Raw genomic sequence first — 24,826 nt, forward strand, 5'->3', positions numbered from 1 at the left:
TTTTTGTTATTTAGTTATTGATGGCACACATGGATTGCTATGAGACAGCTCTCATAACCATCTCTTGTGAGAACTGAAAGTGAAAGCCAAAGTTAGCATTAGTGTGTGTTTTTGGGCATGGACATAGACAATTTGCTTTTTTGAAGAATTTTCTTTCTGTACCTTTCAGGTGWTTGTCTCAGTTAAGATGTAAAATGAACAGAAAATCTAAATCTATTCTGGTCTTTCTGGTTGCTATATTGGACTGGATAGCTGTGATTATTTTATGGGTGTGTTTTGGCATGGACTTCATACRTGGATAATGTTGCTGTGCCAGAAGGAAATTCACAGAATCACACAACATGCTGAGCTGGAAGAGATCCATCAGGATCATTGATTCCAACTCCTGCCYCTGCACAGGATACCCCAAGAGTCACACCATGTGCCTGAGAGCATTTTCCAAACACTTCTTGAACTCTGTCAGKCTTGGTGCTGTGACCACTTCCTGGGGAGCTGCTCCAGTGCCCAATCACCCTCTGGGTGAAGAAGTTTTCCCTGATAATTAACTGAATTTTGAATTGGTCAGAGTTTATTAAGAGTGGGAGATGCAGCCTTTTTGCTTATACTCCTCCACTTCTTCTGATAGCTGTCTTGCCTTTGATGAGCATGTCTTACAAATTTAAACTGTGCCTCTGAAGATTATTTTATGTGGAGAATTTTAAATAATCTGTTCCAGATACTCATGTGTGTGCATTTTTGTATGTCTTATGCACACATACCTAGGCATGTTTTACAACCATTACAAGATAAAAACTCTTCTGTTAGAAACCAGTTAAAAGAGACTCCTTCAATAGACAGAGTAGCCAATCTGAACTGAATCTCCTCTCCTATGGAATAGGGCTTTGAGCATAGAAGTTGATCTAGTCTTCAKTTTTATGCAGAGGTGATAAAAATCACTGCAAAGAACAGCAAATTCCTATTTCCATTAAAGTTTACAATGGGTTGAAAACAARTAGAATGAAGGAAATTTATTTGTAGCAATACATTTTGAGTTTGTCACATTTTGTCCCTTCCATGGTGTCTCTCTGATAATTCTGGTAATTTTAACCTCACTACTTTTGACATCCTACAGTAGCAATTTGGCACTGCCAAGCAATTTGACAAGTGAGAGACCATTTGATGTTTTTCCTGCCAGTCTCTGCTCTTGAAATGGCAAGCCACTGTCCACCTTGTTTTATTTTTATGCTTCTTTTGGGCATGTAAAATCAATGATATGAATTGTTNCATGGAATTTCTGCTTGGAGTTTTGTACTGGTGAGGATTCAGATGGATTCCTGCATCTTATTTTTGTCCATGTTTTAYGATAGAAGAAAAGATAAACAAGAACAACCAGCTCTTTAGAAATGTGTGGGATAAGCTTGTCTGTGGGACTTAGCTTTGTTCAGGGTAAATGTGATTTATGTTGTTCAGAAAAACAGAATATTCTAGACATAGGGTAGCAAATGCAGTCAGTAATGCTTCCTCTATCCTGTGTTTCTAGCAACTTAAACTTCATTTTTGGGCCTTGCAGTTCTGAGACCAAAGCACTGAGCTGGAGCACTCCTGAGCTGGAGCTTCTGGTTGCAGACCTTGGGAGCTTAGCAGMAGCCTGCTGTCTGGGAGGGACTGGCTGCAGAAACCATTTAGTCTCTCTTTTTTTCTGTCTGGGTCATTTCAAGGTCCTGCTCTTAATCTTCAAAGCTTTTAATTTTCTGAGATTATGCTACCTCAGGATCTGCCTTTCTGCCCTGCCAAAGCTACTGTGCTCATCAGGATCATTGAAGCTTACTGAACTCTTGAGTGAGGGCTTTTGTGGCTGGATATTCATGGCATTTTAAAAATTTTAGAACCTCAGCTGTGGAAACTCCTATTCAAAGTGATCAGAATGTCCTGTAATCWGACTGTTTTCATCTTCTTTTTGCCAAAAGTTGCCATCCATCCCAGGAAAAAAATATGAAGATACTTTTTTTTTTTAAACTGTTGAAAAGGAGACCCGTAAATAATACAAAACAAGCAGAAAGCAAGTCTTAAAAATTTTAATTGGTTTGAAAGGTTGTGGGTATTTGTTTTCTCTGGGAGGGATTGGATGAGCACACTGGAAAACACAGAGGATTTTTCTTGAAAAGAAGAGGATGGTAGAAGTTGCTGCAGGTTTATAATGTGTATCTTTATAACCTGTGTAAGAAACTCATGTACTCATGCAATTTCAAATGAATGCTCTTCTGTTACTGAATATAGTGAAAGGAGGCTTTTGGTAGTTGCTGTCCACTCCAGCAGAAGCAAAACTTCTGTCTGGAGAAGGAGAAAAGCCAACACACGTGTCCTCGTACCCTGGAGAGCTAACYGAGCAAAACATGGATGGGGATTGGAATGCTTTCCTGTCTTCACAACTTTAGTTGTTGCCAYTTGCACCCTTGGGAATAGCTGTGGGATTCAGGAGAATCAAATTGTATTTCTATGGGGGTTTTGGGAGAGCCAGGATGAACATCTGGCCAAGTAATGAGGCTGGCCCTGCAGGAGGTGTTGYAACCAGCAAAAGGGTCAGTAGGAGCATGTCGGAAAGCCACCTTTCTTTTCAAATGTGGAAAATGTTCATGGCTTGCTTGAGTGTTGGGTTGCTCAGTTGTTGCTTTTTTTCTCTTGCTTCCAACACAAGTTACTTTGTGGATGCTTACATATGCGGGGTGGTAATGGGGAGGTTGTTTAGGCAGGCTGGCTGCTTTGAGGTGTTGGTGACAGCTCCTTTCCGTGGCTTCCTTGAGATTTTACAGAACAAGCAAGAATTGTCAAGAAGCTGATGCGTTTAAATTGCCATATAATTGCTCAARCTCTCTTTATGGATATGTCTTAACAGGCCCTCGTGGCAGCCCTTAAGGTAACACAATCCTAAAATGCAGAACATGAATTTCTTCAGATAGTATGCTGTGGGCAATGAGAATTTCTTCAGGGAATATGTTCTCAAGACTTCTGTTTAGCAGGGATTGTTTCAAAGTGCTTTTGACAAATGGCTTCAGCGCTAATGTTTCTGCATTCCTTCCAGACACCCTATCTCAAGCCATTTTGGCTGGGTGAGTCGCCCCATGATAGATGCTGTTTTCTCTCTTGATGATACTGTTCATTCTGGGCTTGATTCAGAATCTGTTGGAGGCAATGGAGTCTGGCAGGAATTTCTAACATTCTTTTTTTGCTTATGTACTATATTTTTTCCCACTTAGACTTTGCAAATAGCACAATTGTGAGAATGAAAACTTTTTGTCATTTGTTTACATAAAGAAGTTGGGGATGCATTTGAAAGTTAATTTAGTTTTTCTCTTACAAAAATGGTGTGGCTCATTTCTTGAAGCAGTACTGAAAACCAGCAGATTCTATGCTGATTTTTGTATTAGTTTAAACATAATGTATTTGTGTTTGTTCATGGGTGGAAAATGCTCTCAACTTCTGATAGCTTTCTCTCCCTGTTTTGTCTTGATGTCATCTTTACGTCTCTCAGTTCTAACAGCAAGAAAAATAAGGGRGGTGCCAGTGGAGGATTGTCATTGTGCTGCTACAAACAGAAGASTGTGACTGCTTATTGACATTGTTTACTCATGTTGTGAAAAATATATTAGTCCATGCAAACATTTTAATTTCTGTGATGTTTAGCTGTTAGGTCTGATGAAATGCTGAATCTGAAAATTGTAATCAATGGTCACAATAAAAAGCATGCAACAAAACAAAAAAAAAGCCCAACAAACCACAAGAAAAACAGCTCCCTAAAAACATCAAACCAAAATACCTGGGCTGAGAGGTTTAAGGTAATTTTTGGAAGGTGTAATAATTTCTACAGAGTAGCAGCATTCCAGTCTAAAATGTATCAGATTGAGATGTTGAAACACATTCTGAAGTGTTTTGAAGGATGCTTTGCTAAAACTTTATTTTGCAATATAAATGTAGATACAGATTAAGATTTCACATTCCTAAAGAAATTAAYTGGTTTTGATGGATGAGTAAGCTTATACTATTTTTAATTATGTCACAAAGATTGAGGAYAATAACTATTACTACCTATATTTTCAAAACTTTATGCAGGTTTTAACTTCCTAATCTTAATGCAACTCCTTTGTTTATATAAAAAAACAGTTAGATCAAATATTGAAATTAATCTTTAGGTGGAACTGTAATAATTCATTTTCATTGTTATCTTGCAATAACCATTKACAGAAGAATGAAATAAAATTACTGGTCCCATATGGTTTCCCTGCTAGAGAACAATAGTCAAGGCATCTCTCAGCATTCTTGCTTCCAGTGCATGTAATCAAAATAATTACACAAATGTACATATATTTTGTACATACATTTTGTAGACCTGACAAATGAGACATGCAACTTTGAAGGATGTGCTCTGAAAGCAAGATGGAGGCAATTAACAATTAGAAGTTGCACTAGGGAAATTATTCACTAGTTATAACATAAGGATTTCTTATCAGTGGATGTCCTTAGCAAAATATCTTGTGAAGAAATATTGTCAAATTAAGGTCCCTACTAGTAGTAAAATGCTACTTCTTTTGTAGTTAAAAAATGAATACTGATTTGTGAATATAAAATGTATTTAGAAAACAGCATCTGCAAAATAATAGCAAACTTGAATAAAGTTTACTGAAGGCCAAGGCTTGTTTTCTTACATAATTTCATCTTTAAAGCTGGCCTGATAGTATAAAATTAAATCTCTTCTGCATATATTGAGGTCAGAGACTGCAAGCCACTTTGCTCACAAATGTAAAAATGCAAGGTCAATGTGAGCTTTTGAAAAGAACCTGTGCTCCCCTGTTTTGGTGTGAGCTGTCTGAGTGTGACAGCACAGAAATTTCAGCAATCACAACTTACCTTTTGGTGTGTCGTGCAAGTCTGGGGGTGTCAGATGGGGGTGCAGTCTGTGTGCCTTAGGACTTCATTCCAGTCTACATGGAGAMCCTTCAGGCAAGTAGCCTACAAAAAGAAAGTTGTGATACTGGRCAGTGTTAACTTTCACTGGTGTGTTGACTATGTCCTCAAAAGGGAAGCAGAGCTGGTTTTGCTCTTCTCCAAGTGCTTGGAAATTGTACCACACTCCTTCCAACTGAGAAGGARCAGCATCCATAGTAGTGGCTCCCCTGGCTTGGACAAGGAGGCTTCGTGAGCTCTCTCTGTGTGATTTTGGTTTGGGGTGAGCAGGAGCCTGGGATGGGTAGACTTGACTGGGGCAGGTCATAGGCAGCTCTTGGAGTTGATACCAAATGTGAAGGGACACAGTGCTCTTAATCCATGTGCCTGAGAGTAGAGTTAAAAGCTCATGGTGGCTTTTGGGGTGTAAGACAGCACCACAAATACCAAGTACTGAAGTGTTCCACGGTCTCATTTTGTCCTACGGGGGTTTCATTGTGAGTGGGTTTTTTGGGGGGGGGAGGGTATTTAAACATTAGGTTTTTTTTAAAGGCTTGATTAATGGTTTTACAGCTTTTTTTTTTGGGCAATACTCAGCAACTCCCACTTTACCCCAGAGTTTACTCAGTTAGAAAGGGAAAAATCTTTGTCTGTTCCAAGATACCTGTGGAAGCTTTGAAGATTTTGAAGATTTTCTGGTTTTGAATTTAGTGATTGCTGCTGGCAAATGAATGAAATAAGACTGCTTTTATTAAAAAATAATTTCCATTGCAAATTGTATTGCAGAAATGCTGTCATGCTTAGCTCTCTCCCAGACTGTTACATACCAAATAAAGTGCCAAACCAAAAACTGTGTGAATAATTCTTACAGTTTTTCTTAGGAAAACTTTTTTTTAAAGATAGCCTAATTTGACATTCAGGTTTACATGTGAAAATAGCTGAGAAGTCCAGTATTTTATGGTGGAAACTTAAATAAAAACAGCTTATGGAAACAGCTGATGCCAGATGTTCTATTTAAAACCATTTCATTTTATTAACATTGAAGCTGCTTAATAGCTGTGTTTGCACTCTGCCCTCCTCCTCGATGACGAGGCTGTAAGTTAAGTGAGCGGCTCTCAAGGCTTGGAAATGTGTTTCTCTTCAATTTGTGAGGAGGAAATCCCTTCCTTTCTCCATAAACAGATCATCTGTGGGGCTTCAGGTAGGGCTGCCAGAAAGTGCTGCAGGGCTGCTCTGAACTACATTCCTGGTGTGAGGAGAGCCACTGATTTGAGAATGCAAACCTGGAACAACCCCAGCATGGGCAAACAAATATTGCCCAGAGCGTGTGGGCAGCCAAGGGAATTTATGCTGGGTAATTAATGAAAGCTGTGAATTAGCTACACTTCCTATTCCACGGCAACTGTTCCTGTGTGTGCTYCTACTCGGTGGTAAATGCAGAGGTTTGTGTAAGCAAGCTCACACTATTTTATACCATGAGAATCCATTTGCCCATTTGTGCCCTTGRTGTGTGGTGTGGGTTTGTTTGGTTTACCCCTGACTAAACTAAGGTGGTAATCTRCTTCTGATAAAAATAAATGTCTCCAATTTAACCTCCAGTTGTGAGCTAACAGCTTAAACCGCTGCAAATCTGTGACTAGCCCAGGATCTCCGGTAATGAAGCCATGAAAATTAGAGAATACTGCCAAGGTTAAGACCACAGCAGTACAGCAAAACAGTAGTTTATTTCACATTTACTGCTCAGTAATTGTGCTCACTAGCAAAAGCATTGATGGCCGAGCAATAAATACAAAACCCATTTCCGAAATGGAGTTAATATGGAAAAATAAGTGACCTGAGAGCAGTGTTTTATATTTAAGAACTTGTATGTTCTTAGGAAGAAGTCCTTGTCAGATATGATGCTAATGGAAAACTTCCATAAGCAGAAAGAGACACATTTCATGTTGATCTATGCAAAGTAGACTTTATTTTTATGTACTTGCATACACATATGCATGTTCTACTGCAAGGTAAGACAGCTTTAAAATAGTCTTTGCTGAATCTGGTTAAAATGATCACATTCTGAGAAAGCGTAAATGGCCAATTAAGGACATTGCATTGGAATGAGTTTTGCCACTTTCAATAATACCTTCTTCACTTTATCTTTCTAGTATCATCAAATAAATTGGAAAACCATAAGAGATGGGGGGTTTTCCSTTAAGGTAGTGGAGAATGATTTCTRKTAACTGGGAAATGTTTATGAAAATATCTTAAAACTATTTTTTACAAATTAARTCAGGTTTTCTTCTTTATTTTAGTTATAAAAGAAATTACACACCTCTTTTGGAGCTGTAAGTCTGAGTTAGGTCAGGTAGCAGAGGCCTTTGTGAGAAAGAAAATTATTATGCAGGTGCTGTTTGTTTCTGCTCTGTAACKGTGGAACTTCTAATGACATTGGTCACAAAAACAACAAATGGGTCAGGTTGGAAGGGACCACNTTATGCAGGTGCTGTTTGTTTCTGCTCTGTAACGGTGGAACTTCTAATGACATTGGTCACAAAAWCAACAAATGGGTCAGGTTGGAAGGGACCACAGTGTGACTTCTGGTCCAGTCTCCCTGCTCAGGCAGGGCCATCCCAGAGCACATGGCACAGGATTGTGTCCAGGCAGTTCCTGAGTATCTCCAAGAGGGAGACTCCACAACCTTTTGGCAACCTGTTCCACTGCTCGGTCACCCACACAGTGAAGAAGTTCTTTCTTATGTCGAGGTAGAACTTCCTGTTCCTCATTTTTGCCTATTGCTTCTTGTCCTATTGCTGGCACCACTGAGAAGAGCTTGGCTCCATTCTTTTTATGTCCTTCCTTCAGATACTGGCAGAGATTGATGAGATCCCTCTCAGTTGTCTCCCCTTGAGGCTGAACAGGCCCAGATCCCTCAGTCTCTCCTCATAAGAGAGGTGTTCCAGACCCTTAATTTTCTTTGTAGCCTTCTGTTCTGCTTGCTCCAGGAGCCCCATGTCTCTCTTGTGCTGAGAGGCCCAGAAGTGGACACAGCACTCCAGATGTGGCCTCACCAGGGCTGAGTAGAGGGACAGGATCACCTCCCTTGACCTGCTGGCACTACTCTTCCTAAAGAACCCCAGGACAACCAAAATGGTCCTGGCACTTTGTTCCCCTGGAACCAAAACAGTGGGTCCCACATTGTGGCTGGGAGCATGAGAGACCCTTTCGCTAAAGAGGTGGAAACATCAAGTAACTCAGCTGTTGGAGATTAATTTCCTTTCCTCCTTGCTCTTGTCCTGCAGCTTTTCAGTTCTTCTAACAACTTTTTCCCTCCAAAAATCCAGATATTCTGAGGCATCTGTTTCTGTAACTGTGAAGGGGTTTTAAATGAAAATACTCATGTAACATGAACTCCAAGGTACGGTGATGGCAAAATCACATGACCAGAAACTACCCGGTGTAAAGATTTCTGAGGCAAATGTGCAGCCAGAGCTTGAGARTTACTGACAGCAGTGGGAAACACATAACCTAAGAATTGGAAAGAATTGGTCAAGTGATGTGTCATTGCAGGAAGAACATGATGTGAGGTTGACAAGAAGTGTGGAAACAAGACTTTTGGTTTTGTGTTTTACCCAGAAGCAGTATTGTTGAAGTAGCTCTTCTAATGCAGTTCTCTTCACCATTTTCAAGCTCATAAAGTTTATGTTTTCTTAATACAAAAAATATAAGATGGAGATTTAACTGGTCATGCTATCCATGTTTTACAAAAGGACAGGATAAACATTCCACTGAAAATAGTTATATATGGGTTGCACTTTTGGGTTGGGAAGGGACATCGTTTTGTTGATGAAAGATGGCTCTTGAAAAATGGTCATTTTTTGACTGTGGAGGCAGCAGTCAACCCTCAAATATTTGAGGGCCTGTTAGAAGGTTTTTATTTTAATGCGTGGAAATTGAGCCATTACCAACTGAGAGGGAGACAGCATGATGATTCAGAAAGTAGGGAGAGGAAATGGGGAGGGGATTCTCACTTTACARCTTCTGAAGTTTGCCTGCACATAAACTACCAAAAATGACAAATGGAGCAATTGTTTCCCCCCTTTTTGAAYTCATTGCCTTTTACAGAGTGTAGAAGTGATTCATTATCTTTTGGCAAWAATCATTGCCTTGTGGTGAGGTAGGCAGAAGACTCCAGCTCTTGCCAACATATTCTCAGAATACATTAGCAATAAATGATTTGGTGYGATTCATGTGGCTTAGATACTTGGTGAATCCCTTGATTGTTTCACTTGACACTTTTGAGTTTCTCATTTTCTTCACCCTTRTCCTTCTACCCCACTTTATTTCTATTCACAAAGAGGAAGGAGAAAAAAAAAAGAAGAAAATTGACAACTCTGCATAGTAAACGTACCTGTGAAGAGTTAGGGGGACATAAAAATTCAGCGCCTCGTAGTGACAGTCTGTAGGTAATCCTTGTTTGCACAGTTGCACAGACAATGGTGTGTCAGCCAAGATGCTCTTCCACTCACTCGCATTCAGATGTAAGTTTTTTGGGTGGTTTATACATTTATAGTAGGGATTGAGGCAGTTRTTTGTTAATATCGCATTGGCAAACACAGGATATAATATTGGAATAATCTTCAGTGGAAAAAACATGTACAAATCTCAGCATACTTTGCTCTTTTGTATACTGTTGCTTGCACTAATAATTGGCAAGATTTTGCCTGCCCAGTTTTTGCTTAGGGAATATGCCTGGATTATATCTACTTGGATTAGTAAAGCTTTAATTATTTTTACATTTTGTCTTTTAATGAATAATTATTTTAGTGACTAATCGCTGTTTACTRATTTTTGTCCCCTCTTTTCAAATGATTGTTACTTCAGTAAATGTGTCATCATCCRGGAATGCTCTGAATAAAACCACTCTGCTAAATAATTAGACGATTTACAACTGTATTGCAAGTACAGGATGCAGACACATTCTGACTTCACACTAAGTTTTTAGATTGGAAAAATAAGGCAAGAAAAAAAAGTCCACTGACTTCCTATGAGGATGAGTATGTGTGTTTGCCTCCAACAGCCTGTCATGCACTGGAATAGGTTACTAGCTCTGTCATTCATTGGAAGCATATTAGCATGTAAAAGACTTCCTTTTAATTATTGATATTATTTCCTGAGCTCCTCTGCTTGCTTTATTCAATGDCAATATCATGAGGTTGGACATGACAGTTGGATCTTTGGATAATAATCACCAAACGACTTCAAAAAGGTTATTTGTTTCAATAAGGTCTTCTTAATTCTACTCCCCATACRCATGTGTGCTCCCTCACTTCCAAAAAATTAGCTTTTATACAACATTTTTTTAAAAGTGTCAGAATTTTTTTTCAATCTCTTGTTGAATCTGTAGTTGAATGGAGAAGCATATTATAGTGAAACTGCAGTCAAACCRTATCTTAACAGCTTTGAAATCAAAGCCTAGGATTTATGCTGTCTGATTAATAGCAGGTTAAAAAACACTTTCCTTATTGTCTGTGTGCTGGCTTGCAGATATTTTTCAGGGAAAACCTGATAGACTCGAGTGCTTGAACTCTGGCAAAAATTTCATCCTTTATGCATTCAACAACGAGCAGTTTGTTTTCCACTGCTGCTGTGGAGTACCTTAAACTATGAAGCAACTGACTGTGAGGCAATATCCCATGGCAGAAGCATTTCCCTAAAAGGTGCAAGTGAAGATGCATGGGTTCTGAAATGAAAAAGCAGAAACCATTTRCAAAAGTAGTGCACTCTACAGCAGGTCTGTTTGCTTCTGGTGGCWTACTGTAGTCTGGGTTTCTTTTGTGGGAGTCAGTGATTCTTTCTTGATCTTGGGAGTTGCTGGATGCTGTTCTCATAAAGCTACTTCTGTTGGAAAACATGGATGTGATTATTGGAGATGGTTAATGGTCCACGAAGAAGCCTGAGTGCTGTGGAGAGGCTGTAACAAAATGTGAAGCATGTGTTGTGCATGTGTACTTTGAAAGCAGTATCTGTGTTAGATAGGTTTTCATAATGGTTAGATTGTTACATCTAGAAGAATTAGGTGAAGAATTGTTACAGGGTAATTTATCAGGTTAGGCTGATGTTAAATGCTGTCCAAGTCTGGAAGTGTTTTCAGTTTTACCTGGTTGAGGTTAGTTTTCATCCAACCTCTTCCCTCTTTGGGATGAASAGGCAATAGACCATGGTTTTTAGCTCGGTTCAGTAACGTGTTGTGTTCGCTTTGGTAGTGGTTTTGAAGGATGATGAAAAAATCATCTGATTATTTCAGGAGAGGCTTGGGTTTAGGCAAATGTGTGCCTGGTTGATCTGATACCCACTGGTTCAGAGCTAGCCTTGCTGTGAGTGATTGTGAATGATTGACTGTGAGTGATTGACTCCTCATAGCCGTGTGACAAACTGAATGAGGGGGCAGCAGGAGGTTGGGGGAGCTGCAAAMCTTCCCATCTAATAACAACTGAATAGTAAAAATATAAGGTACCTATACTGTTTGCCAGTACGTGATTTTATTTTCCTTTATTTTCCTTGATTTGGTGAAATTTAGGAGGATAAACCTTATGAAATCTGTAGTTTTTTATGTAGTTTCACAAGTTGCATGCAGGCTGCAGCTGTGAGCTGCTTGCTCTTTACAGAACTCATCTAAAGTAGGAAGGGAATCAGCTGTGCTGTCAGCCCAGTGCAGTGGGAAAGGTAAGGGAAATGGAAATGGAAAGTCCATCCTCTGTTCTTACAAACCCTTTACTGCTGTTGCCTGTTTGAATTGAAACTTTTATTGTTTATTTTCTACCACATCTAGGCTGTCTTTCCAGAATCTTGGCTGGGATCTGAGGGAAAGGATACTCATTAGTTTAAATATCCAAACTCATATGTSCATAAACAAACTACTGTAGTTTTGAAAGGTTTTGTGTAATTGTCCTTTTGAGCACAGTAAATTATTTTTTTCTCTGAGTTATCCTCAAGAATTATCCCTGTCTACAACTGACTGATAACAATAATCTTAATGGATGAAATTGGTGCTTGGAACAGAGTAAAATGAGAGTCATGGGAATATGCTACTTGAGAACTGCACTGAGGGTAGGATATGATTGTCTATTATAATCTGTTTATTTATTTGAAAAACACCCAAAAAACAGAGTCACCCCAATAAGCTGCATCACTCTTAGTTGCTGTGTTGCCATATGAATATGTGTAGCCCTTCATGAAAGATTCAGATCCGAGTTTGCCTTTATGGGCTTATATTCTTTTATGTACTTTAAGTATTTCAGAAATAGAAGAGTGTACAGACCCTAGCTAAGATGAGAGCTCAGACATTCTCTTATGTACATTAACTGAAAGGATCCAAGTCGTTCGTGTGCTACAGTCATGRCTTCTAACAGCATTGGACTCAGTTTCTGCTTATGATGGACTTTTGATGATTCAGATGTCTGCTACTGATTTTATTTATTGAGCAAATACAATGAAGAATAGTAAATTTGCTTGTCTGTGCTACTATAACATTATTAAACCAATTGCAATTTATCTGCTGCTGTGCTATAAAACTGTAGGTTTTTTCATGGTTGTCAAGTATTGGGTAGAAAGCAGAACAGGAGGAGCCCAGAAGGATGTAGTACGGTGTTTTGTAGAATTAACACCTTTAATCTAATGAATTTTCTTAATTGAGTTTTTAAACAAYCACTAAGAAAGTTTGGAAAGTGATTTTCTACTTTGGTTTTAAATTATAAAATAAGGTGCTTTCAGAAGCAGGAGATGGTTTTAAAAGAGGCTAAATTTATTTAATTGACRTATCTAGACCTTCGGAAGAATATTAGGAAGTGTGAATAGTTGCCAGTCCTGAAAGAAAGAAAACATGGAAATAGAAAATGTATGTTAATTGATGCATTCTCCTATTTTACAAAGATGAGCTTTGTCAGGGAAATGGTTGTGGTCTGCCTTGCTAATAGYGCCAATGAATCTTAACTGGATATTTACATAAAAATTCCATTTTTGATACCAGCAGGTCTTTAATATATGCCTGAGGAGGAAGGATGTCATGTCTTAATAAAATAGACTCTCTTAAAATTTTCTTTCARAGTTTTCTTAAAACATTAAGAAGAAAATTTTGTGTTGGTTTCTTTTAAATGAGTGGGTTTTTTGGAGCTAAATTATTATTATCTTATTTATTAATACTTTTTTTGCCTCTGTTCCCCTAATGATATTCTTGATATTTTTCTTCTGGTTAAGGGATTGCTTGGCTCAGACATAGGCTTTACTTCAAAACAAGTCACTGTTTAAGACAGCAAATTGAGGTATTGTTTTCAAAATGTCATGTAAATCAAGTCTGGGAAATGTATAATTGAGTGAAACTATTTGTTACATGGTACATAAGTAATGAAAAAACAAAGCATTTATATTCCATAAGACAGGCACTCAGTGAGCTGTTGGCATGTGTTCATTTAATTTAWTAGAGAAGCTGAATATAGGAAAAGTTTTGTGTCTTGCTGAGTCCAAAGACTGGAAGTCAATCTTGTGATAATGATTCCGATCTCAACATAGATCAACRGAATGCAATGTCAGCACAATATGTGAAGTTTTCCTACTTGACTATTGCTAAATTGCAGCTATTAAATTAACTCAATTAAACTCTTGGCTTTTTTTTTTTTTTTTCATAAATAGTAGCCAGTTGCACTCAATGAAACTTTTTTTTTAGAAAAGACATATCTATAAAAATAAAAGCCTTAGTTTAGGTAGATGAGAGGTTTAATTTTTAATAAATGAAGGTATTTGTTGGAAATACTCTTTCCTGCAGTCTATTTTTGAACCTATGTTGGTATTAATGCAAAAGGCCTGTCTGACCCATGGAAGCTCCCCTTCCCTGCCCTGATATCATGACAAGTTTGCCTACACGCATGCATTTKAATACTGTGTGGCCAGTAGTTCATGAGGTGTGAAATCATGGATGCATTTCAAGTTACCCTTTCTTGGGGGATATTTATTATTGTAACATGCTTTCCAGGAAATCGGTATGTGTAGAGTCATGGATGTAGTAATTTTCAGAGGTGATTTTCATTTTTCAAAAGTATTATTCATCTTGGATGATAGTCAAAAGTATTTRGTAGGAAATTGCATAATTTTTAGTGTTTTACGTGTGATTTGCCTTATTATAATTAGCTGCTGTGTGTTAAATTTAGTATGTATAAACCCCACAAAATGCTTCTGCAGTKATGATCASAGTGTGACCKGGGGAGAAGACTCACTTATSATCATAAGTGAGTCTTCATCTTTGTAATTTCTGGGGCTTGAATCATACTGATTTTGGTAGACTGGAAAAATTGCCAATGCAAACAGTSGGAGATAAAATAAAAATTAATCTTTGTATGTGTGTGTGTGTGTGATTTTTGTGTCCTGGCAGATATACAGTTGTGACAGTAGTGTAGAACAGAACCTGTAGAAGACAGCTTGCCCTAAGTTTTGCTCCAAGGTGGCTTTGTAAGGAGGTGAGGTAGTGGATGAAGTAGTGCCACTGTTGGAACTTGGAGAACTACCAAAAAAAAAAGGGCATTGTTTATATTGAGGAATATTATGCATTAGTTTTTTGGAAAAGAGGAAACATTGCAATGGGTCTGAAKCTCTAAGGCACGTGTTAATTTGTCACTTGTTTGTGTTCATTCAGTCTCTGAAGGCTGAGCACTGCCTCCTCTTTGTTCTTCCAGCATATCAGTGCAGACCTGTAGATTTTTTTAGAGARCTGGTGTAGTTTTGTACCCTATAGGCTGCTGAAACATAAGAGAGTGACATGATAAAATTGTCCATTGTTTCTTACACTAGCAGTTTCATTTAGTTGATTAGATTTCAGGATGGGAAGAATAATATGTCTGATTATGTAGGCTTCCTTTTTCTTTGCTAACTCTGGGTTATCCCTTTAAAATTCTGAAAAAAACAATTTTTATTAATTTCTTTCATTTTCTGATTGTGTTATCTTGGAGGATTTGTGTATGTCAGATGCATCAACAAGTTCATTAWGGAAGGGAGATCAAGAGAAGCTGGTTCTGTGCAGAATCAGCTGTTGGGARGGAAAAGAGGTTTGGTCAAAGATTCCTCACTAATCTGGCAAATTAAATATTCCAGAGGAGCCCTGGCACTCCTGTGGGAAGGGGCAGCTGTTAAAAATTTGCAGAATATGAGCACAGGCAAGGACTCTGTCCAACCAGAACTACAGGAGGAGTTTAGGTGGGCAGAGAGYCCTAAACCTGGAACTGCTCCAGGAAATTTCACAGTCCAAACTACAGCCAGCTTTTATGGGGACAGTAGCATTTGCTGCTTGGTGCTTCAAATGTTTTTAAGAGGATGGTCACACTTTGCATGCTTTGTCCTAATGATTTCCAAGCAGACCCATTAAAAATAATTTTTAATAAAGGTGTTTTGTTTTTTTAAAAAAATCTGTTAATTTTTTTTAATCTATAGAGAAACGTTGCCATTCTGAAACTGAAACAAAGTCCTCTATTAGCAGATACACAGGTCCACATTAACCATGTTTTTCAGGTCCTTACTCTTCTTTGTTTTCCTGTATGTTTTTTAGGGGCAATGTTTTTCTGCAAATACCTGTCACTTCTTCCCTTACCTTCCTTCCCTTGCAAATCTTTCAGAGAAATAATATAAAACATTTCATGTTTGGTTTTTTTTTTTTTTTTTTTTTTTATTTTTTTTTTTTTTTTTTTTTTTTTTTTTTTTTTTTTTTTTTTTTTTTTTTCCCATAGAAAGAATTAAAAATATTTCTGTTCTGCAAAATAACTGTGGTCAAGAAAACAATAAAGTGGGGAAGAACTTCTGTTGTTACTGGAAACCTGTTCTAAGTTCCATCCAGTAGAAGATTCTGCTGGATGTCTGTGTAAAGGGTTTAGCCCTGAAGCCTCTCATCAGAATTGCAAAGTATATAACTGAGAAAGATTTGCTGGTTGGGTTCTATCTTGTATGTAGAAGTGGGTTTAGGGTTTGCATGACASAAACTACGTCAGACAGGCATCTGATTGTGTTGTAAAAACAGTCTGCTTTCATGCATCTTTTCCCACAATAAATTCACTGAATCACAGAATGGCTGAGGTTGGAAGGGATCACTGGAGGTCGTCKGGGCCACCTAGAGCCACATGGGTGGGAATTGCATTTTTAGTTTCAGAGAAAAAAGGGAGAATATGCTGCTGAACAAGAAAAATAGACATTTGGCTTTTCTTATCCTCCCACCTTCCATCAAGTGAGCAGGTTTGGGGGCAGAAACAAGGTAGTGTCTGTACCCTCATGCCAGTTTGCAGGTGTAGCACCTAGAAATCAAGAAYGGCGCTCTTGTGCAAGTTGAAGAAGTGCAACTAAGAGTAATTTGACTGAAAAACAAATGAGACATGTAGCAGCTAATTAAAATAGTCTTTCCATTTAAGACCATCAYGGAACTGAGAGCCAGAGTGAGGAAGGACTCAGTTTTCCCTCTTTGCATGAAAAACACTGCTACCTTTGTGCTTTAAAAACCCATTAGGCTAYATGAGCAGATCGGTGAAAGTGTCAGCAACCTCTTGTTTTATCATGGATTTTCTTTTAATGCTTAATTATACTAGCATTAAAGTATTTCTGTGACAATTAAACTGTGCAGTCATCGCTTGATACTTCTCTAATGCAGTTTTCATAGTGGTGGGTTGTCCTTGGCCTGTGCCCAAATGCCCACCCAGCTGCTCTCTTGTTCCCTGTCCCCAACAGAAGCGTGGGGAAATAAGGCAAAAAAACCTTTTTGATTGAGATAAAGATGGAGAGATCACTTAAATATTACTATCATAGACAAAACAGTCTTGACTTGAGGAAAATTAATTTATTGCAAAATAAAAYGGAAGTGGATTAACAGTGGAGAAACAAAGACAAAATTTCTAACACTTTTCCTTCCACCCCTTTTTGCCTTGGCTCAGCTTCTCTCTATTTCCAGTTGCTCTTCTTCCTCACTACACCTTTATATATTTTTCTTCTCTTTTTAGGAGGGGCAAGAAGCACAGCATAATTCTAAGGACCCAGCTGTCAGTGAGAGTCCATGCCTGCATTGGTAAGTTCCATATGTCTGAAAAAGCAAGTAAATCGATTTCCAAKAAGCAAATCTGGGGAGTATGAATCAGACTCGGCTATGTTCCAAGTTGATGATAATGGCCAATAAATTGATTTTATTATTTTGTTTGTTGCATGCTGAAATTAGGTTGTATTAACTGCACTACCCCTAAGGCATGTTAAACATCCCAGGGAAGTATAGCATTTGACAATGAATTGAGATGGTTGGGTGGTACTTTGAAGAATCTGCTATTATCTGACTTGTCACAGCCTTTGCATCTCAAAAAGACTGTTCTGGATTGGGAATGAGATCWGAAGAATTGTTGGCTGACTGCTAASTGTTATATTTTAATAGCATATAAAGTTTATTACTTCACATCTTGCCGATCTTGGACACATGTTTGTCAGTATCACAGTGTCAGTGTCTTTAAAACCCTGGTTAAAACAATGCTGCCACAAGGAAAAGTCTAATGAAATTCATAAAGTGTCAAAAGAGCTTTAAGGTTACATGAATGGAGGCTGATGTTCTGGGATAGCATTAGTATGTTCTTCAACATTCTACAGAGCAGAATGTTTCACTGAGTGACAGTGACAAAGCTAATGCTCACGTCCTGGTGGTACTAGGCTAGATTTTATGGGAGGCTGGTTTAAAAAAAACCCAAAATTTAAAAATCCTGTGTGTCTGTGTCACTGTTGTTTTTAGCTTCGCCATACTAGATTCAGCTTACTAATATGTTTAACTTGTTGTTCTTGCTTCAAGAGACCATAGCTGAAGCCCTGAAAATTCTTCTTAAAAGGAGGAGGAGAAAGTCAAAGTTTTGTGTAATTTCTCCAGTGACACTGCTTTTGGAGGATTCAGGCTTTAAATACAGCTAAACGATTTCCCCTGCCCCCAGGATATGTTATGAAATGGCATTTCTGAGAATTTGAACTGAGTATAAGCAACCTACAGAATTCCTCAAATACCTCTCATAGAGAACGATCTCTAGGCTGCCTTGTGCAGGAACAGTTTCTCCTCTACTCCCATGGACTTGAGGAAGAACAGTAGAGCAAGCCTACATGTTGAGTGTTAGAGGAGGAACAGAGATGATGCAAAGTCTAAACTGATTTTATAAATGTGAGTGAAATTAAGAACAGCTTGGAGAAGATTGTTYTTGTTAGGTCTGGAAATATATTTGGCAAAACAGACCAGTGCAGCAGRACAAGATTTGATAAGTTTCCCGGATTGAGGTTTTATAAAAAGAATTTTCATGTACTTTTTTTTTTCTCCAGAGTGCAGCCATCGAGGAATTGGAGCGCATCAGGTTCTGAGCTTCCACGTGTGGTTGCATTGTTGTTATCTGTTTCCATTCAAGCTCACTGTGGGCAATTAGGCGTGTTACTGYGCATGTATCTTAATTGTTCCTGTATTAAAGTGTGTTCCCTTGTCAGGTGCTGTTGCTCTCTGGCAGCAGTGATGTATTCAGCAGTGAGTATAGAGGAAGCCAGGCTGCAAAACTTGAGTCCAGATTTCAAACTCCTAGAGAAGAGGTGTGTTTGGATATGAGCTTTTGGCTTGGTTCATTATAGKCAGAAAAGCCAAATGCAAGTTCTGGTTCTAATTTCCATCCCCCCTGCTGAAGTTTAGAATTTGGGTTAAGTTTTTGTTTCAGCCCATAGCTTGGTGTAATGTAGTTTCTTTTCTCTTATTTTCTTTTATGTTTTGCATATCAAGCTTGTCTTATTATTTGGTATGGGATAGTTTGAAATAGTCAGGGAACATTCTGTGTTTCTTATTACTGGCGCTGTTTGGAGGGCTATGCCTAGCAGTTAAACCCCAGAATAAGAGGGTTATTTCACTAGCACAGTGGGTACTGCTTCGCTTCATCTTGTGTGTGTGCACATCAGCTRACTGTTAACCTCTATTTTCAAATGCAAGCTTTAGGTTTAGAGGTTAAAAGATGTGTTACGTATTTGGAGTAGAAACCAGGAGCTAGAGGAATCTGAGCTGGAGTTATGTGGAGCAAAACTGTCATGCTTTGGGAACTTTCATTCTTCACAGTATCCATGGAAAAGCATTGTGATTAGCRATGTTACTGACTCTGCAAAGTCCCCAACAGGTAGCTAGGGCTGCTTTCTGAGAAGATGTGCTTTGTTATGTGGTGATCTTTTTGCTAAGCCTCGTGTCATCATTGTTTTTAGTGTTTTACTTTGCTCTTAAGAGCTGACAGGTGTAAAGAAATAGCTTTCCTGCCATAATCTCTCTCCTTGGAAGTTGCTTCAATATTTTTTCTTTCTTCCTAACTCATTGTGCTTTTAAATTGTGGGAAATAACAAAAGTGTTTATGTTCAGATGTCCAGATAAAGTTTTCCATCGTCAGTGACTTCAGTTCTCTGGAGAATTCATTGGGCTTCAGTGTCAGAGGATGTATTGACTACAGGCCAATATTTTTGGAGAGTTGGGAAGACAGCATGCCCCATGTCAAGTGGGGTAGGGTTTTTTTTTTTTATTTTAAACAGAGCAGGGAAGGAATAATTATAACTTGAGTGCAGAAGTTGTGCTATTTTCTACCCTGCTAAATATGAGTCCCTCTTAAGTACCTTAATTTTATGCATTAATGCTTTCTTTTTTTTCTTTTACTCTCAATTTGAGTTATTTTCTTATGTTCATACTAAGGACTTTCAGCATGAAGGAACAAATTTTCTTTTAAATTTTACTCTATTTCTTTTCCCATATTGRTTTCATCCTGATTAAATAATCAGGATTAATTAAGCACTAATACATTTAAGTGGTTTTAGTACAAACTTCAATATTTAGAATGTTTCTTAATACCACAAGAGGTTTGCTGAAACCAATTCTGTTCAGAGAATATAACTAATTGAAAATTATAGATGTATTTTTGCACTTGTTGATGTCCAAAGACCTTAGTGGAAGAATCATAGAATCATAGAATAGATAGGGTTAAAAATCATCTTGTTCTAACCTGCTGCCATGGGTGGTGATGCCATCCACCAGAACAGGTTGCTCAGGGCCTCATCCAAGCTGGCCTTCAACACTTCCAGAGATTCAGCATCYACAGCTTCTCTGAGCAACCTGATTCAGCGCCTCACCACCCTCACAATAAAGGATTTCTTCCTAATATCCAATTAAGGTCTGCCCTCTCTCAGTTTAAAACCATTGCCCCTTGTCCTATCACTAGCTGCCCATATAAAAAAATGGTTTTTCCTCTTTTTTTTACTGGAAAGCTGCTATAAGGTCTCCTTGAAGCCTTTTCATCTCCTGGCTGAACGGCCCCAGTTCTCTCAGTCTTCACAGGAGAGGTGACGTGAGGGCTGGAGCATTTTTGTGCCCTCTAGACCCAGTCTACCATGTCCATGTCCTTCCTGCGCAGGGGACCCCAGAACTGGATGCAGTGTCTAGGTGAGGTCTCACAAGGGCAGAGCAGAGAGGCAGAATCCTCTTGGTTACCCTGCTGGCCACGCTTTTGATGCAGCCCAGAGTATGCTTGGCCTTCTGGGCTCCGCGAGCTCCTTAAATCAGATAGTGTCAACTGTAGGGCTTTTTTCCCACAAGCTTTCAAATTTGACCTTTTATTCAAATCACATTTATTATGAGTTACTACCCTTGTGGGAAAAGTCACTTTAGTATTTTTTGGCAGCCATATGACTTTGTATTTAGTTGTGTCTTAACATTATTTTAGTTTGTATGTATTTAACAATTACAGGTCTCAGCTGAAGCCTGAATAAAGTCTAATGTAAATGAGAATGTAGCTATAGGGAGTGAATACCAGCATTGTCAAAAGTTTTAGCCCCTGAAACTAAATGGAAGGTTTAAGTCAGAGCAACATTATGACAGTGAAATTTTAAAGATCTTTACCAGCTCCACTTTTCCTGCAAGGGACTTGGTTTAGCCATTAGGTCCTTGGCTGAACAGCTCTATTTGTGGCTGCTGCTTCATTTGTTTGTTCATTGCTTCATAGTTTTTATTCTCAAAATCTGATGTGTTCTSTGAGAGGAAAGACACCATTTGTTTTTACAGATCTGGACGATCTATTTAGCCCAAAAGAGGCCCATGTCCTCTTCTAAAATGCTTATGCCTGATGCTAAATCGGGAGTGTTGCAATCAATGCTGAGAATGATGTTTGGACAGGGATCCATGACAATGACTTAGAATGATTCTGCCAAAAGAAGTTTGATATAAGCTTCAGTTGTTAATACAATGTAATACAAGAAGAATGCAAATAACAAAATTGATGTGATTCCGAGTGCATGTGTTGACCTGGGATTACTTTGAGTACTGTGTCTTGGAAGGTCAGCAAATGTTGCAAGGAATATTTTAAATTTTACTACCTTCTTGTGTCAGTTTATTATTAAAATACCCCAAAAAACCCCAAACYAAATAAACCAACAAAACCAGCTAAAACACACAGCCACTACCCCTAGTCAGTTATTTAAAAAGGTTTTGCACTGTAAAATTGCATTTTTTTGTATGTCTGCACCTCACTCCTGTATTTATGCAGTCTTTCTTTTATATGCCAATAGATTAAAAATAATTTGCATAGATATTTGTGTATATTACATTTCATAGCTTGATCCAGGGAGGGCCGTAAACAGAGGGCAAGTATATTATTGCAAGAGTCTTGCTAAATATATAATATAGCTTTGGTGTTAGTTGTTATAACCCTTTTATAATCCAGTTCTATTGGCTGTTGCATGTGAGCCAATGCACAGTTACCTCAGCCATGGATTATTCCTGGCTCTGGGACACAAGCTCTGCCATGMCACACAACGGCTCTTTCTGGCCCCTATTACCAGGCTATCTGTGCTAACCAGCAGTGTTAGCACCAATAACCCAGCCTTTCCACAGAGCTCTTGGGATTATCTTTTTGATATCCCTTGCTCGTGATATCATTTATGAAATGTAGCCATAAATATCTTCTTGAGCCTGATTTGTTCTGGGATACCTGAGGGAAGCTGTAAGCTGGTTGTAACTAGGGGGCTAGTAGAAGCCAGCTGTTTTTATTTGTCCTGTAATAGCTGAACTATGCAGCTAGTCCTTTTCTCCATGTACAGCATTCCCTTCTGTTATCCATTATGTGGACTTGTTGCATATGTTAGAGCAGATATGATTAGATTATGCAACTATTTCTGCATCTATCAAACCTTCTGGTAGGACTTGCACCTCAAACACATGGAGGGACAAGTTCCTCCCGAGTGGAACCACAACGCTTTCACAAAGACAAAATCCTGTCTTGAATCTGTAGCTGTACCTGATCCTTTGTTGCAGAGAAGTTGAGATATAAGGACTGAAGGGAGAAAAAATGTGGGTTTTCCTCTTAAGATTATAGAATTGAAGTGTTGAAAAGTCCGTACTATTATGGTTAAGGAAATATGAAACCATGTTGCATTTCATTCTCTGAGAGCCRTGTTAAGCTTGTGCCTACAACCCATGTTCTTGGTACTGTCTCACATGGGTTTCTTCTCCCTGCAAATACCATTACCCCATTTCATCTGTCTGGCACATGTGCATTTGCTGTGTGCTGAGGGCTGGAGTAGGTTTTTCAGGCACATGGATGATGTGGGGTTCCTCTAGTCCATGCTTTAAAACCTTAATTTTTTTTTTGTTGGTTTTTTTTTGTTGGTTTTTTTTTTTATTTTTTTTTTTTAAGGAAATAGCATAACTATGGCTTTTAAAACAAACAGCTTTCTTTTGGTAAGGAAGTTTCTGAACACACTAAGAAAAAGAGTCGTATCAAAATGCTTTCCTAAAGAAAGCTTAATCGTGGGACTGTGAGCACTTCATTTGTGCAAGTAGTGATACATTCCAAAGAAAGAGAGGAGCTTTGGGTTGTTTGAAGGACATTTTACAGTTTTATGTTCAGTGTTAGGCATTCCTAATAGAAAACATTTTCAGTTTGAGAGAGGGAACATGTGGAGAGCATTAGCAGTTCAGTAAAACGTGCAACCAATTCGGATTTAATTTAAAGGGAACAAAAGAGGTGCCTTGAGAATTTGTCGGAAGTGCTGTGGTTTTGCCTTCTTTGCACTGATGGTAACAGGAGAGAGAGAGGTGAGTTGAAATTGCTTTATTGAATATCTTCTTAGCATAATTGGGACCAAAAAGACTGTGATTAATGGATTTAATGGTGCTAGACAGGGATCTTGCATGCATTATGGATTTGTAATCGTGATATGCTTCCTATGACTCTTGCTGTAACTTGGTAAAAGTCCTGACTTAAATGAAGATAATAAGCAACATGCTTATTAGATGTAAACTGACATCACACAAATTGAAAAAACATGAGAAGGAATGCCAGAACTTGGGGGCAATTTTTGAAGGGTTAGGCTTTTTTAACAGAATAATCTGAGTTCTAGTTAAGTCAGTGCACACAATACTTACTGGGGCCTGCATCCAGATGTGATTGAGATATCTGGTTCAGCTCTCTTTCAGTTTGAGTGAAATGTGAAATAGCTGCAAAGGCTGTGATAAAAATACCTTTTTCAGCTTTTAGGATTATTTAAATTTTCTTTCCTGAGAATGTGGAACACAGATGCTCTAAGTAAAATCCCCTGGTTCCCAGATCAGATTACTTTGTAAAAAATCTATCCATATAAATAACTTGTGGTTTTGCTTTAAAAATGTACACCTCTTTAAATTTCTTTAGATTTCTGTTGTACTCCTTGTGCATGTGTTTAGTTAGCCTCCTTTGTGGGGATAAACCATGACACTTCCCTATAACCTCTGTTTTACCTTCTGTTATCTCACTGACAAAGCTCTGGGCAGTCCTGCAGGATTTCAGAAGCTATTCAAGACAAAGGTATATTTCTAAGGTTTGTCACTGCATATTTAACTTAAATTATGGCATTTAAAATAGCCTTTGTAGCAAGAAGAAACAAGAAGCTGTAGAGCAGGTAAAGTCCCTATTAGCAGTGGCATTTTCACATTAAAGTGGTAGGTTCTTGGATTAGATGGGCTTTTTCCAGATTTGAAAGGACATCTGTGGAGCATGCTAGTGGGATGCATTTCTTGTCTTGGGAAACATTGTTTTAAAATGTGAAAGCTTATCTGAGTCCGCTCACTCTGGGAAGTACTATAGGAATTGAGTGAAATGTATTTGCATTGGGATATCCTCTTTCTGACCTTTTTTTTTCCCCTGACACCTTTCCCCTTTTTTGTTTTTTGCCATATGTAAAAATCTGCAAGGAAGATGGAATTTACTTTTGAGTCTGAAAACATAGTGAGATTTAAAGCAAGTCTCATTTCTATAYAAAATAAAAACCRCARCAAAAATTCCACATTCATCTTCAAYGGTATCGTAAAGGAAACCATTTCCTCATAAAACCAGGAAGGAAAATTAGTATGATACTTTGCTTCCCACTCCCCAATGGAAGTCTATTTAGACTTAARATCTTTTTCCTGAAGTAATTAGAAAGTACTATATTATTGATATGTGGAATTTTTTTAAGTGGATATTTTTTCCTGCAATCTAAGCACATGTCTTTTTGAAGATTAAAAAAATACTGTATTAAAAATTTAACTGTTTATAGCTACTTATAATGGATTCCTCTGAAAATGGCTGGTAACAACAGTTTTATCTACTTCAGTGAGGTCAGTTATGTTGATAGTACATTAATAGCTGTTGATACTTTTTATATAGTTTCCCTTTTTAGCTATTTCYCCCATGCTTTATAGATACTTGTATTGACACACAAAGCAGTTCTTCCCCTTATGGTCAGTTGAACTCATTTTGCTGTAGACTGAAGTACACCATGTTCAAGCCCTTAATTAGGGGGGAAAGGTTAAGTTTATATTTAATATCTTCAAATAAATTGCACTCAGAAAATAATGGAATTATTTGTT

At 38.2% G+C, this 24,826-nt stretch overlaps 1 protein-coding gene across 6 annotated transcripts in view; it reads left to right on the forward strand.

The window, feature by feature from the left end:
- The window catches only part of FHOD3 (formin homology 2 domain containing 3), a 367,917-nt gene that overhangs the window by 39,080 nt on the left and 304,011 nt on the right, over nucleotides 1-24,826 (forward strand). For all 6 annotated transcript variants that reach the window (XM_057371019.1, XM_057371020.1, XM_057371025.1 and 3 more), the window contains exon 3: nucleotides 16,923-16,987. In XM_057371019.1, coding sequence (XP_057227002.1) covers nucleotides 16,923-16,987 — 65 coding nt within the window. The remainder of the gene's footprint in view (nucleotides 1-16,922; nucleotides 16,988-24,826) is intronic.

Source organism: Malurus melanocephalus, unplaced genomic scaffold (genome assembly GCF_030028575.1).
Source record: "Malurus melanocephalus ecotype Western Australia unplaced genomic scaffold, MMel_1.1 scaffold_138, whole genome shotgun sequence".
Taxonomy (NCBI): Eukaryota; Metazoa; Chordata; class Aves; order Passeriformes; family Maluridae; genus Malurus; species Malurus melanocephalus.